At 41.0% G+C, this 15,647-nt stretch overlaps 1 protein-coding gene across 1 annotated transcript in view; it reads left to right on the top strand.

Moving 5' to 3' along the window:
- The first annotated feature begins 12,428 nt into the window (after positions 1–12,428).
- The window catches only part of GBA3 (glucosylceramidase beta 3), a 35,136-nt gene continuing 31,917 nt past the window's right edge, over positions 12,429–15,647 (top strand). The window contains 1 exon segment of the mRNA XM_040700479.1: positions 12,429–12,500. Coding sequence (XP_040556413.1) covers positions 12,429–12,500 — 72 coding nt within the window.

Below are 15,647 nucleotides of genomic sequence, written 5' to 3'. Positions count from 1 at the left end.
TTTATTTAAGAAATAGGCACACGAGGGAAAGATATCAAAAAGAATCGACTCACCCCTCCCGGTAGCAGTGCGCAGCCCGAGCCGAGCTGAGGAATGTGTCCCTCCCCCGTTCGTACCGCCGCGCCGCCGCACTCACACACTCACAGAGCCCACCCATTGGTTCAGGCTGTGACCCTGGAATTCCACTACACTCCACCCCTTCACAGCATGAACCAATGACTGAGCAGGTAGGGGGTGAGCCCCTGCAACCTGGTGGCCCAAGACACAATGCGCATCGCGACGCATACACAACACCCGCCGCAATATAGGATGTCAAAACAATAAAGGCAATCAGTGGCAGTCCCCTTCACGGTTCTGTTGGGCCAGTACTTGATGTTCTTTCTCGAGGCGTATCTTTTTCAAGGACCAGTAGCGCTTCTGATTCATGCTCTCCAGTCCCCAAAAGTTCAGCAGTGCGTCACAGGGTGTCATGATGTTTCCTCATAAGCGTGTTTGAGTGATGTTGCTCCTGCGGGCCATCCTGTGAACTTAAAACCTCAAGGGGAGTAAAACAGATGTTTAATAGGTACGAGGAGGGGTAGGTCCGCCCTCCACGGTAAGATGCAGGCTGTATTTCGGTCTTGAGTCAACACCTCTGCCTGTATCGGGGCACGTCCTGGCCTTCGATACCACACTCTTTGGCCCGAAATCTGCGACTGAATCACTATATCGGGTACCAAAGGGGGGGTTCTAATTTGCCACATGGACATGATTAATGTCCCCCTTGCAATGAAAACAGGGGTGTCAACTATTACCTCTGTTGGCCATACACCGATTACTGAAGGGTTTACTGATCCCCCAACCTCTAACAATCTCCCCCAAGGTGCAAGGAGACCACACCATTTTGGTCCTGCTTGCACCTTCCAAGGCCATTTTACCTTGTGTCTCCCGGGCTCTAGGTCATCAGGGGCAGGGAGCAGAAGATTATTCATTGTGCCAACTTGTGGCTTGAGTGAGGTGTCCTTGCTTGTAATTTGTATCCTAAGTGGGGAGGCCCAAGTTGTCTGCAGCATTTTTAAAGCACTGGGTCTGCCATCTCTTGGTCTCTCATTCAAGTCTCGCAGGGTTTCATAAAGCCTTTTGGTCCACCCCTGCAAGGACTGTGAATCTGCCTTCAGAGCAGCCTTCAGGATCCCATTGTATCTTTCTATTAGGCCTGCTCCTGTTGGATTGTAGGGCAGGTGAAACCGCCATTCAATGTTATTGTCTTCAGCCCACTTCTGCACAGTTGCACCTGTGAAATGTGTACCTTGATCACTCTCAATAACCTCAGGAGTCCCATATGATGCCATCAATCTAGTTAGAGCTTTGATGGTATTGGCTTGGTTTGCCTTTGCTACAGGATAGGCTTGCATCAGTCCACTCGCTGTATCGACACAAGTTAGGGCATATCTGGCCCCCTCAGATCGAGGAAGGGGACCTATATAATCGATCTGCCATCGCTGTAATGGGTTGTGTCCTCTAGCGAGATGGGCCGTAGTTTCCGGCAGAGGTCTTGGTCTCATTCGCGAGCAAGCGTCACAGTCCTGACATGCCTGGACAATATCTGGTAACTGTATGGGCAACCCCCATGCTTTAGCTGCTGCCCACATGGTTTTCTGTCCTGCATGCCGTAATTTCCGATGCAGCCAGTGAGCTATGTCTTCTGATGGTGTACTTCCCAACCATCGGACTCGAGCCAGTGTGTCAGCTTCATCATTGCCTGGTGACTGCAAGGGTTGATGTCCAGAGACGTGGTATGCTCGTACGGTCCTGTGCCTAACCACGTTCCATATATCAACCCACATATCTTTGCCCCAGATAGGTCGGGCATGGATCGTCCAATCCTGAGTGGCCCACTGTGCTATCCAGAGCGTGAGCCCTCGGTAGACTGCCCAACTATCTGTGCAGATGTTTAGTGCACTGTTGCCAGGCTCTTGAGTTATCACCATCCACACAGCTCGTAGCTCAGCCCACTGGCTACTTTGTCCATCCCCTTCTTCAAACCATATTGTTTCAGTTGAGGGATGGTATGCGACAGCTCGCCACCTACTTGGGTTCCCTCTGCTGGATCCATCTGTATACCAGGCATCTTCTGGGATAGGGTATTTTCCCTCCTGTACAGGACTCTTTTCTGGACAAGTAACCACTATTTCCTCAGGTGTCTCGCTGTGATATGTTACTGGCCCAAGTATCTTTTGAAGTTCTTCCTTCAGTGGAGATGATGACAGGCGGCTTCTTTGGCTAAGATAGGCAACCCAGCGTGCTACTGTTTGTGATTGGGCCACCCCGGTCTTAGGAATGTGAGTTAGGTCTTTTACCCACCCCTGAATTGGTAAAGTTGTTTTGACAATAACCTCTGCGGTCTGAGTTATTGGTTCTACTGCCTGCAATGCAGAATAGGTAGCCAATAACTGCTTTTCAACCATGCTGTATCTCTCTTCTGCTCCATGCCAAATCTGTGACCAGAACCCAATTGGGATTCGAACAGAACCCTGGCGCTGCCACAGCCCCCAGCCAAACCCTTCTTGGGTCACATGCACATCTAGTTCGGCTGGAAGGGTTGGATCAAATATACCTAGCGCCTGGGCCTGTTTAACAGCTATTTTTGCTTGCTGGAAGGCTTCTTGTTCTGTTCTACCCCAATCCCATACTTGGCCTTTTTTTGTTAATCGATATAAGGGTTTTAGCAGTTGTGCTAAGTGGGGAATAAAGGATCGCCAATATCCTAATATACCCAAAAACTCCTGCAACTGCTTCGGTTTCGTAGGAACCGGGAACGCTTGGATCTTATCAATGATCGCACTGGGTAACACCTTAGTCTTACCTGACCAGACAACACCCAGGAATTTAACTGATAGCCCTGGTCCTTGTACTTTTTGTGGGTTTATAGCCCATCCTTTTTCCTGTAAATAAGTAATTAATGATGGTACTGTCTTTTCTAATGCCTCGATTGAGTCAGATGTTAACATCAAATCATCAATGTAGTGGAACATTTTGACAGTAGATGGTTTGTTCCAATTTGCCAAGTCACTTGCCACCAAATTATGACAAAAAGTAGGTGAATGCACGTACCCCTGAGGTAGAACTTGAAAAGTCCACTGCCTGCCCTCCCACGTGAATGCAAACTGGTCTTGGGACTCCTTAGCAATTGGAATGCTGAAAAATGCATTTGCTAGATCCAGAACGCAGTGGTATGTTTCTATTTCTCTACTTAATGTATCCATGAGGGAAGCGATGTTGGGTACAGCTGCATGGATCGGTGGCGTGACTTTATTTAGTTCTCTGTAGTCTACTGTCATTCGCCACGTACCATCTGGTTTCCTGACTGGCCATATGGGGGAGTTGTATGGGCTGTGTGCAGGTCTAATAATCCCTACTCTCTCCAGCTCCTGCACAGTCTTGGTAATTTCTTGTTGCCCACCCGGGAGTCTATACTGCTTTGTATTTGTGATCCGGCGTGGTTGTGGCAAACAAATAGGTTCAATTTCTGCATGACCCCTTATGATTGCCTGCACTGCCCGGATACTAATACATCTTTCCCTTAATCTGAACTCTCCCACAGTGGTTTGGAGAGTCAAACCCGACAGGATATCAATCCCCAATATATACTCTGGAATTGGGGCAATAGACACCTTGTACTCCCGGGGTGGTAGACGCCCAACCCCCAATTTCAACCATGTTTGTGTTACGGGGATCATCTGCCCCCCGAACCCACCTATCATTGCCTTAGAGCCTGAAAATTGGTTTGGGTCACCATATATAATTGATGTTTCTGCCCCAGTATCTACTAATGCCATAACCCGCTGTACATTCTTTCGGGACCAATGAATCGTTAGTTCAACGTAGGGTCTCCGGTCTCCTCTGGAGACCCTAGTCTTGGGGAATTTTGGCTCCGCTGTCAAGCCATCAGCTGTGCAATCCCTAAGTCTTTTTCCTCTGATGGCTCAACTGTGGCTGCCCGGGCAACCTGAGGAGGTTTACGTTTTTTTGATGGGACTATGAAGTCTTCTAGATTCCACGTATTTTGTGGAATCCGTTCTATGAGTCTAACTCCTTCCCTTTTAGGAGAGCGTTGGAATCTCTGACTGTTTGGTAACTGTTTCCATAGTTGTAATAAGACCTGGTTAGGCTGTCCATCGATCTTTTGAAATTGAACTCCAGCCCTAATCAAGTCAGTAAACATTTGTTTTCTTGAGACCCTGATGGGTCCAGATTGAATTACATTAGGAGCAGGTCTCCTAGGTCGTGGTGGCGGATGGATGTCCGACTTTTCCACCACCATTCGGACGTTGCGCCTGGCGCGCAGGCGCTCTGTCTCCCCCAGATCTGCCACCAATTGGGCGGCCTGTTGTATAATGGCCTCTGAGGCCACTAGGGGATTTAGTATGGATACCAAAATTCCATACTGATGTGGTGGAGCCTGCTGCAGGATGAGGTCCCTCATTCCTGCGGAAAATTTTATCATATCTGGGCTCTCAAAATTGTCCTCATAAATTGCCTCCTTCATACCTAATTCTCGGATATAATTTTGTAAGTCCTCCATAGAGGACCACAGGCCGGTATTTAATGGTATATCCGTTTTATTTGCCCATGTCACACGGCATGCGGCCATTAACCATGCAATCAGTGAATGATTTTCTTCATTGTGTTGCACAGCCGCATATAGTCTTTGCCTGAGGGCCGGGTGAGTAGTAATTGATGCCAGTTTTGAGATTTCTGGCCCATTCACCACAACACTTTCTGCCCCCATGTCATATAGTCTGAGTAACCATGCTGGCACACTCTCTCTCGGTCTTTGTCTAAAGCGTTGTACTAAATCCATTAATTCAGCTGCCGTGTATGGGCGAGCTGTTACATGTAGTGTGCTCTGGGCAGGGGGCCACTGGTCAGGGGGCAGCCCCGCTGGCCTGTCCTGCGTTTTTTTTTGTTTTTTGAGTTACAACTGGTCGGATCTCAAAGGGATCAAGCTCTAGTGGAGCCTCAAGATCTGACTTCTTAGTGCTTTCATTTTCTGAGTCCAGTTCATGTGGACTCTCTTGTATAGGATCCCCAGTTATTTCTAGAGAGATGTTTCGGATTTTTTGTACCGGGATTATAGGGTTAGGTTTTTTCCCTCTCAAAATTGCAACCTGTCTTTCTAGTTCTTCCACACGGTCACGTAATAGTTGATTTTCATCAGTGAGAACCCCTTCAGTTATATTTAGCCGGTTCAAGGCCATCAGCAGCGGCCACGCCACCGTGGAGGCAGCTAACTGTCGTTCTCGTGTAGTGAGTACGTTTTTGTTTAGACTACTGAAATACTCAGCCAGGCGGGCTGGGGATTCCTGAACATTTCCTGCATCCCGTAGGGGACCCCATTTTTCAATAATACAGGCAATCCCGTGATATGGGGATCCTAGGAATCCCGGGATGTGCCCTGGCAAAACCTCACTTATGGGGCTAGCCTTTCCCCGTCCAAACCATCCCATGAAATTGTTCAAAAATGTCATGGTAATTATTTTAAGAGGCTTATAATTGGGTATCTTTAAAGATATTTGGCTGCCTGGCTCGCCAAAATGTAGGGCAAATGAAGGTGATGACAAAGCCTTTATTTAAGAAATAGGCACACGAGGGAAAGATATCAAAAAGAATCGACTCACCCCTCCCGGTAGCAGTGCGCAGCCCGAGCCGAGCTGAGGAATGTGTCCCTCCCCCGTTCGTACCGCCGCGCCGCCGCACTCACACACTCACAGAGCCCACCCATTGGTTCAGGCTGTGACCCTGGAATTCCACTACACCATCCTCTTATGCGACTGTGATCACAACTTGCTTAAACAGCAATTCTAATTATTTATTTTACAAAACCACCCCTTTCTCTGACAGATTCACAGGAGAAATTTGAATGATAAAAAGGGTAATCTCTAACATCATTTACAGCATTTGTGTTTGAATTGGTTGTACAGTGAATACAAACATTTAAGATTTACTTCTCCACAGGGGCTGAGATATTGTAGTATTTACTTTAATAGGCAATCATTCAACTTTTTAACTTAAAATGCAAAGGAAATCTAGTACAGGAAACTTGCCATTGCAAAGTTATGAATGAAAAGATACGTTTTAGCTTCCACTCAGCAGTACACAGAAGCTACTGCACACAAGATATTCAGAAGGGCAGAGCTGAGAGACAAGATTTTGTGTTTAAAGTCTTTTTCCTGACACTTTAACATCTGAGTGATAAAGTTCTGTTAATGTCAGGTTTTGAAGGACTATTTGAATCCATTATTCCACTGACCATTTTTCTCACATACACTTTCCAGAACAAATCAGCATAGTAACTTACTTTAATTAAATCTAACAAAAAATTTCTACTAGATTTTTGTTTTTATAATCATATGTTGTAGAACAAAATATCCATCTGTACGTTTTTCAAACTCTTCAGAAATGTGCTCAGTGACAGATGATAATTTTGCAGTAGTTGCAGAAGTTATAGATAGATATTATCCTGAAAAGGACATTAGCCTGATGAAAGATCTAAATGTCTTCCTAATCCTGATACTGACCTTTCTTATGGCTTTTAAGAAATCATTTATCTTTCCTCCAGGGACTCTCTTCTCCTTCATAGTATCTTTTCGGGGGCAGAAAAAGAGGATCTAAGCACTGGAATCTCTTTGCATTGGAATCTGTTTACTGTAGACATTTGGTATCAGCTGTGGGGGTTTTTGTTGTTGTTGTTGTTGTTTTAAGGATTCTTTGTCTTAAACACTTGACACTGTTATTCCCTACTTATTTTGCTCTCTTTCTGCTGTGCCACCTCGGAACTCTTCTCATTAGAGAACCCAGTGCATGTAAGAAAAAAGAATTGCAAAAAAAGAGTTCAGAAATGAATATCACCCCTTTTTTAAAAACCAAAAAACAAATTTAGAAGTGAGAATAAACCAATGCCTAGATAAATGAATGGCTGCTGTAAAGTGTCCCATGCAAATAGCTAGATATTACCATACATAAAATTTATAGTCATCTCAATAACTTCTCTTATGAAAATATTCCTGGCTTGCTTTGCCATGCTGACATTCTCACCAAACTTTTCTGGAAAGACAAAAGTTTTTTTTTTTGTTTCAACATTCTCCTTGAAAGGCAAAGGTATGCTTGAGGCAGTGCTCTAGCTGTATAACAATTGCAACTTTATAACCAACTGCACATGACAGAGCATGCTGAGATACACATCTTGGAACTGTTCTTGGCGTCAGTTCAAGATTCTGTGCTGTAACTGCAAGAGAAATACAGATATTTTGAGTATACATAACCTACAGTCTCTAGAAAACCCTTAGAAATCTTATCTATAGCCTATGTTAGCTAGGTGTTGGTTAATCTTGATTGGGATACAGTGAAAATTCCAATTCTTTTTTGTAATAGCCATTTAACATCCTGTTGCAATAGTGGCAGTGCAGTTGTGTTAAAAGTCTGAAAAAAGTAGCTTTTAAAACATCAGTTGCAGTTATGAAAAAAAAGATGTTTTGCTAGAGAAAAAAAAATGGTACCATTCAAGTGTCATATTTTCTTCTCCTTTCATTCAGATTGACTAAATATATATATATATTTGTGAAAACTAAGACCTGATCTAACTTCCAATGACTTTAATGGAAAGCTTGAGCTGATTTTGATCACAAAAGCTGTTTCTAACCGTAAAGAGTCTGAAATGAGATTTTTTGGTAATGTATTTGTTAGAACCATAATTGAATTTACATTTGACTGCACTCTAAGGAATTCCACAGTAGTATGTTTAAAAGGAAGAAAATTGTGAAAATAAAAAGATTTTTAAAAGTAGTGATGATTATGACTTATTTATTTATTTTCATTGTTGGAACTGCTAGTACTGAGATATTTTGTGAGAATTTAGTACTGTAATGCAGTTTTTGTTGATAAGATATTCAGAGTAAAAAAAGGGGGGGGGGGGGGGGGGAGGGGAGGGGAGAGGGAATAATTTCAGTGTAGGGTTAGGCAATACGTGCTGCTTAGAGCACGCATATAGTTAATGTTCTAACCTGACTGGTGCCAAGTAAGAACTTGATTCTTTTCTTGCAAATATTTCAGCTAACTCCTCTAGCGTTCATCTACTCCTCATTGCTTTGAAGCGCAAGTGTTTCTCTTTTCTCTTTTCTTTCTCTTTCTGGTCTCAGATTTGCCCTAGTTGGATCAGAGATGTTTGAAACGTAAGACTTTTGCAGGGAAAAACAAGGTAGCTTTAGCATCTACAAACACTGAAGGAACAAATTGAAATTTGGACAGAAATGCCAAATGTGTGTTAGCATTTGAATTAGTTTCTTGCCATATCTGGCATAATTCATTAAAATTTGGACCCAATATAAGCCCTGGAAAGAAAACCCTTTGCATAAGCCCAATGGAGTACTTGTTAGAGTTTGGCTGTTCAATTTTCCAAAGATTCAGCCTCCTTTGAGAATGCTTCAGTCCTTCGCAGCTTCTCTGAATTACCTGGACTGGGCTGTTCCTGCAGAGACTGAACAGGCCCCATTCTGGAGTTCAGAGGCCAAGCAAAACATTCCCTTCCATTTTCCTACTGCTGCCAAAGGTTGTTTCAAAAAAACCAACAGGCACTAAGATTAGGAATTCAGGCCAGAAGCAGAGTATAAAAATAATTTATAATCAGTAGAGCACACACTGCTGCAGAAGTTGGAACCCAACATAAAGTTTCTCAGTCTTTGGCAAGAAAACAAATACTGGAACCAGTGACAGGCTGGAGTAAAAGTCCACATAAAGGGTAACAGCTTTCTGTTGTGACAGGTTCTTGCCTTGGCTTAGACAAAGAGAGGAAAGTGACGTGGGTATCAGCACAAGTGGCTGTATTTTAAATACAGTTAATAGAGTGCTCTATGCATTCTGCTAACAGAATGGTAATTTACAACATCTGCTTTTCAAAGGCTAGAAAATAATAGATTGCCTTTCCCCCCTCCCGTTCTGTATCAATCTGATCACGACATTGTCCTTTAATTACACAAACACCCACTACTTTTCCACAGGCCTCCATGGGAATGTAAAGAGCCAGACTGTAAAGAGCTCGGTATGTGCATTCAGCCAGCCTTCCCATCTGCACGTCGTTACTTATTGCCTCCTACTGGAAACTGATCACTTCACAGCCAAAAGCTTTAAAACAGCAAACATTACTAGATCTGTTCACCAGTTTGATTTGAAAAAGATAATTAAGAGATAATGAGGAGATGGATAGAAAAACAGACTTGCTTACCCATAAACTCCACCTTTTTTTTTTCTTGTGTGATGTTTATAAAATTATTTAGTATTTAATCAGAAGAGCAAAAATATACGATTGTCTACAATGTGAATGTTTAGCTTTCTCTGAGAAAAGCTAAAATATGGGGAAAGATTAAAGAACTTAAATTGAATGTGATACTGTATTCATCTGTGTGACTTCTTTGCTAAGTAGACAACCTCTATGATGATAAAAGAAAGAAAGGGTCAATGCTGCACCATTAAAACTGCCATATCCTTTAATTTTTTTATTATTATTATTTGTATGTTTAAATCAAACAGGAGGCAGCTATGTTAAACAGTTCTATTGAATTTTGACTTTTTTTTTAAATTCTATTAGTTTAGATTCAGGGTCAGGTACATGTTTTGTGATATTTCCAGAATAACATCATCCTCAGACATCACTGCACATCTGTAACACCGTTTGGAAGACCAAAAAATATGTATAAAGCATAAGTTGTCTGAAAAATAACCTGTATTTACTGAACTCCAAATAGGTACTTGGATTACTTTGTCAAATTAAAGTACTGCTCTGCTACTTATCTCATTTTCCAGGTGCAAGCAGTAGTATTCACTAATATTTTTCAGGATAAAAATGAAGAGTACAATGGATGGTATATCTTGCAAAAGGAAAAAATATTTACAGCATAATGGCATAGCACAAATCTTTTGAAAAGTAATATCAGCTACTGTCTCTCATACTGTGCTGCTGCTTAATAGTAGATAGTTCCATATTGCTGATATAGAGAAGTGGATTTTATGTAAATGCACTAGTATAATGGGATTTCTTAATCCTGACTGGTGGAAGAAGCTTTTCAAGCATATTTGCTAAAGTCATAGTCAATGTCATTAGTCATAGTCAGTGACATTAGAAACAGCATTTCTATAAGAAAAGAAAATGAAAGATACAGTTTCACTGCCATAAAACCTAGTCTCTCTATTTCTAGCTAATTCTGAAAACAAAATGTGGGACTTTACAGGACTTAATATACATCATGAATGATGAAATCACTGGGTTTACTCAGTATATCCCCAGTACAAAATCAATCTAGACAGAATCCTTTCTACCTCATGTATTAAAATAAATAAATACATAAATATCTAGAAGGTTTAAAAAGATACGAAATAATAATAATTTTTTCTGGGTTACTAGTGTTTCAGCAAAACAATCTCCAAAGAACTAAAAAAAGAAGCAGGTATGTGACACTGAAAGTTTTAAAACCAAGTGTATATGAGAATTTTGATTTTTGCTTTTTTTGTGGTTTCATACATATTGCTTGAAGCATTTTCCAAGTATTAGCACTCATAATATCTCTCCTGAGTGTATTCTCTGATGTCTAATATAATAGGACATTTTATGTGAGTGTGTGTGTATAATTCAATACAATTAGACATACTTTTCATACTATGCATCAGTTGCAAGACCAGTATAAACCACTTATTCAGCTATGTATTCTCAAAAATGTTATTTTTTCCATCAAATTCAGTTGAATCCAGTAAGTGATTTCCATGGAGATCAGTTGTTAGACTATTAAGGACAATGCTGCATCATTCATGTAGGACCTCAGATATCTCATCTTTTTCATGCTGTGTGCTGTGGCTTGAGCCCGCATCTCTCCCTCTCGGGGCACAGTGGCAGCATCATGGAGGAGGCATCAAAGCAGCCAGGTTCTAAGCCAACATTTTCAAGAGAGTCACATTCAACCTCCATATTTGCATTCCTATGGGCACCTGGATAATGTTCCAAAGTCAGGCAAAGCTTGAATAAAGTGCTGTGCTCAAAGTGTACATAGTAGAAAAAAATGGGCCATACTGGTTTTAAAACAGAACAACAGTACTTGGTGTGTGCAGTGCAGATGATATATGCATGATTTTGCATATTCAGCTCTGTGAAGAATTAGCCTATGAATCTGTGACTTGAACAGGGAAATTGCACTGCTTTCACGTGTATCTAAGACTTCTGGGCCTTCTGTTTTAAAATGTTTAGTTTAAATGTTTAGTTTAAAACCATCCCAACATCATCCTAACCAATTGCAACCAATCTGATTAGCCATAGCAGGTATTTTCCTGGCAAAATCACATCAGGAAACTGCCAGTAGGCAGTTTCTACAAATTTCTTGAAACTGAATTCCTGGAAAACTTAAGACAGCCCTGCCTGGATCAACAATGAAGAGGTAAAACAGAAAAGTTTCGTTCTCAAGGGATCTTTCTCATGTCCATGTATACATACTGCATTTTTTGTTGGTTTTTATAGATGCAGATCACTCCAAAAGTAATGCCTCCCATTTGTTTCCATGGAAACTACAACAGATGCAAAGTGCACAATAACAATATTTGCTAGAACAAATTCTCACTACTTTTCAAAATAGTCACCACCATTAGCTATGTATTTTTGCCAGTGAGGAACAAGAGCCTGCTTGCTGCACTCATACGAATCTGTGTGGCTATCCAGAATATGACTCATCTTTCATGCTGCTGCTACCACTGCTGAAATGTATCACCCACTGCTTCACTGTGCTCTTTGGTCCCCATAAATGTTCAGCAAGCATTAATGAATGTCAGTGGGTGCCATTTTTTCAGCGACACACCTTTGCTTCATCCACACTTCCATCTCAGATGCCATTCTGTCAGACTGCCCCTCCGCTGTCATCTGTCGCAGAGCAACAAAATGTAATAGAATATTGATGGAAAAGTTCAACCTCTATTGTCATGCCACCATCTGCCCTCATCATTGTGGGTAAACATAATAAAATAGGAAGCATTATTTTTGGAACAACCGTCATATAAATCCTTCTCTTTTTTAAAATATGTATACTTTTACATGATGGCTCATTGGTTTTCAGCCTATTTCCTAGGAAGGTATGTAATCCAGGAGTGTGGCAGGACACGCAGAGGTACAGATGAATAGAGCATGGTTTAACATGAGAAGGCTTCTGCCAATTTTTCTACTGAAGTGTGCAAATTTAAAGCTGTGGATCAATGCCTTGCTCCTTGCACATGTAGTACTGGGTCGTAACTTTGTGACAGTGACAAACTCCTGAGTGGCCCAGCCCACTTAAAAATTCTGTATGGAGGCACTCAGCAATAAAGGACGATTCTGTCAGCAGCCAAGAACTACCAAGGACTTTTGATGACTGATGGCCGATATGGCATATCACTTCACATACATACTCTACATCCTAATGCCGTGCCATGCTGAACTGCCGAAACTCTCTCTGGTACAGGCGGTGATATAACATTAGTTTGGCACTCCACTGTAACTTGCATACTGTGATTCCCAGCAAGAATAATTTCTGGGAGCTCTTCAAGTGGAATTAACTTGCTCACTACTAGCTTTAGCTCTCTGAGATATTGTGCACATATATCTGGTATTGGAAAGTTCATAGCAGATAGCATTGCACTGGCAGTTTCCTAAGCAATATATATAAAAAAAATCAAGCTGCATGATACAATTACCAGAAGCAGTGGGATAATATTTTATTTCTTCAGTCTCATGCTTTTACTATTTTTTAGCCAGTGGCTTGCAGTTATGTCATTCACTCCATGAAGGACAATGCTCTGTTTGTTAAATGGATGGTTTGCTTCTAAGTTTTCTCCATGGAAAAAAAAAAAATCTGTAGCTGCAAAATCTCTGAATATCTGACTGATAGTCTGTTTTGTCAGTGCCCAGATTCAGTGCAGAGGAAAGCTGATTGTAGAACTGTTTACACTGAAGAGCTGCTTAAAGTTTAGTCATCGCTGCTTAGTCTTTACCAGTTCTGCCCAAATATCAGGTTTATACCTGTAACCGCCTGTTGATCTTTTTTACCCAAATATTACTCTTCTATTTTCTAAAATGAATCTCATTACAATATTCTGCCTGTGTTTCTAATCTTGCCATGACCCCTTGTATTATTTCTCCATTTTCAGCAGTATGCTCAGCTCCTCCTAGTTTAATAGATCTGCAGATTTCATTAATGTACCATTTACTCCCTCTTCTAGCTCATTATTGAAGCTATTAAATGAGATCAGAAGTAATACTAATCTGTGTACTGCACTAAATGCCTCCCTTCAAAGTTATTGTTTATCATTACCCTTCATTGTTTGTCATCACCCTTCATTTCAGTCAACATGAGAGTTCATTTCCAATTTGATTTAAGCTTGGGAACAGTATTTTGACACATTGGAGACGGGAGAAGAAAGGCTAATCAACAGTCCAGTAGAGGGTTTTAATTAAGGCTCAATTTAGATGATCAAAGTTAGAAGTCCTCTGCTGCCGCAACAGTGCAAGGTGGAAACAGTCTCTGTAATGTAATTGAGAATAGCCAAGCTTGGTGCTAAAATGTCCTGAAGAAAACTGTACTGCTACTATTCAGACACATGACAGCATAACTTCTGCTGCCCATTCATTAGTTTTGTATTACTATTTAAAAGATTGACTTTGTCTGGTAGACTTCAAAGTGTTTTAGTAAATGTTTTTCCTCAATAGCTGTTCCATTATGTTGCCAGGGATGGAAGCTGAATTTATGAGTAGCAGTTTCAAAGACAACTTGTGAAATATGTGACTTCTATCTTCAAATGTTTTGGAGAAGTGCACTTCCAAAGTAACTATATCCTTCTTCTGTTCCTGCACAGTGTACTGTTTCAGGAGAGAGACTTTCATTTTCACAACCTCTTCAAAGATTAATTTCTAAATTGCATGGTAAATATTATTAAACATATTTATAATATGTAGATAGGAAACAGATTCAGTCAGGAAGTACCCATCTTGACAACATACTCCAATAATAATTAATCCCATGCATTTTAAGGGGCCAGCACCAAAATCTGCTCACCTTTCACCTTGATAAAACGCCTAGCATTTTGTAAAGGTGGGCTGCCAACTCTTAGCATCAGACCCAATTACTCTTTATTTTTATTGACTTGCCAAAACTGTCTTTATCCAAGTGTATTTCTATGTCCAAGAACTACTCAGTTTTTCCAAGGAATGCCCTAATTGAGCTTTTAAAATTACATATAGTCTATGGCAGTGCAAATGTTAAACAAACAAACAAAAACCCAAAGCACTAAACTAAACTAAATCTTGTACTGAAAAAAATGCATTTAGGTATTACTGACTTCTCTTATAGTTTTGTGTTTGTAGGTGTTAGAAAAAAACAATGGAGCAGTGAACCACTGAATTTTAGAGTGAAGTGAGACTGCTTACTATATGTGGGGAAAATTGACAGAGAAATAAGGCTTCTTGAGGAGCCAGGCATGCATCATAAGAGCCATGACATGAAGTGGATCTAATGGAGATATGACTGCACGTCCGACATCTGCAACAGGAAATGGGTTCTTGAGTCCAGAAATACAACCCAAAATGAGGTCACAAATATAGGAATTGGGTTGCCAGAAGAGATGGAGATTAGCTGCTATAAACTCAGCTTCTCTGAATTTTGAAGCTTTCCATCCTTCAGTATCTGCCTACTTATCTGACATAGTCTGCTATCTCATTACTCTGAACCCGCCATGACCTCTGAGGCAAATTTTGTTCACTCTTCCCCAGACCAGACTGCTTATGGAATATCTTCCACCCACTCAATCTCTCCTAAAACCCATCTCTGTCTCTGTTGATTCCTGCCTGGGAATCATCAGTGACACTTTTTAGCCTTGTTTTTATGGTTAAACATTTTTATAAAACTTTTATTGGGTTTTTATTGCTACAGTCTCCTGCCTGCCCCTTCCCCCATATTACTGAGTTACATATTTATTATATCTCTTGTGGAATTGAATTATATGATTTTCTGGGAAAATTATTTAATGTCACTTAGGTTTTTAAAAGTACCTACCAATAACATTTAATGATGTAAAAAACATGCGTAATTACTCTGGTTCATTAATACCTATTAATCATGGTTTAAGATGTCCCCAGTGTGTTTTACTGTTAACTGTCCAACGGTTACCTGCTTACATAAGAAAGCCCAAGGAGGCTGATTCCAGCAGAGAACATTAACCCACTAATTGCATCAGTTTTCAGTCGTCTCTCTGAAATGTGTGAGGGGTATGTCTGCCTACAGTATGTGTCTTTGTGTGTTTTGGGAACAAGTCAGTACACTGTGCCTCATTTCCCTTCTTGTTCCTTTGTATTCATGGTGCTTTTACCTTTCTTTTGAAAGACACTTGAGGAAACACATGCCTGCTGTGAAAGTCTGATTCATTTTGCTCTGCATCTGCACTGTCTGGTTCTGTACTGTGCACTTTGGATTTAAATCAGCTTCTCTGCATCTCTGCAAAGGTTTTCATTTTCCTACTAAGTTGACTCTTAAGTTGTGTGTATTTCTCAGAAGTGTGTGCATTATCATCTGACAGTCTAATTAGTTCAAATACTGACCTTGGTAAAAGCA

Source organism: Gallus gallus, chromosome 4 (assembly GCF_016699485.2).
Source record: "Gallus gallus isolate bGalGal1 chromosome 4, bGalGal1.mat.broiler.GRCg7b, whole genome shotgun sequence".
In the NCBI taxonomy this organism is placed as follows: domain Eukaryota; kingdom Metazoa; phylum Chordata; class Aves; order Galliformes; family Phasianidae; genus Gallus; species Gallus gallus.
The sequence above is the reverse complement of the archived record's forward strand: the minus strand, read 5'-3'. Positions and strand labels throughout refer to the sequence as shown.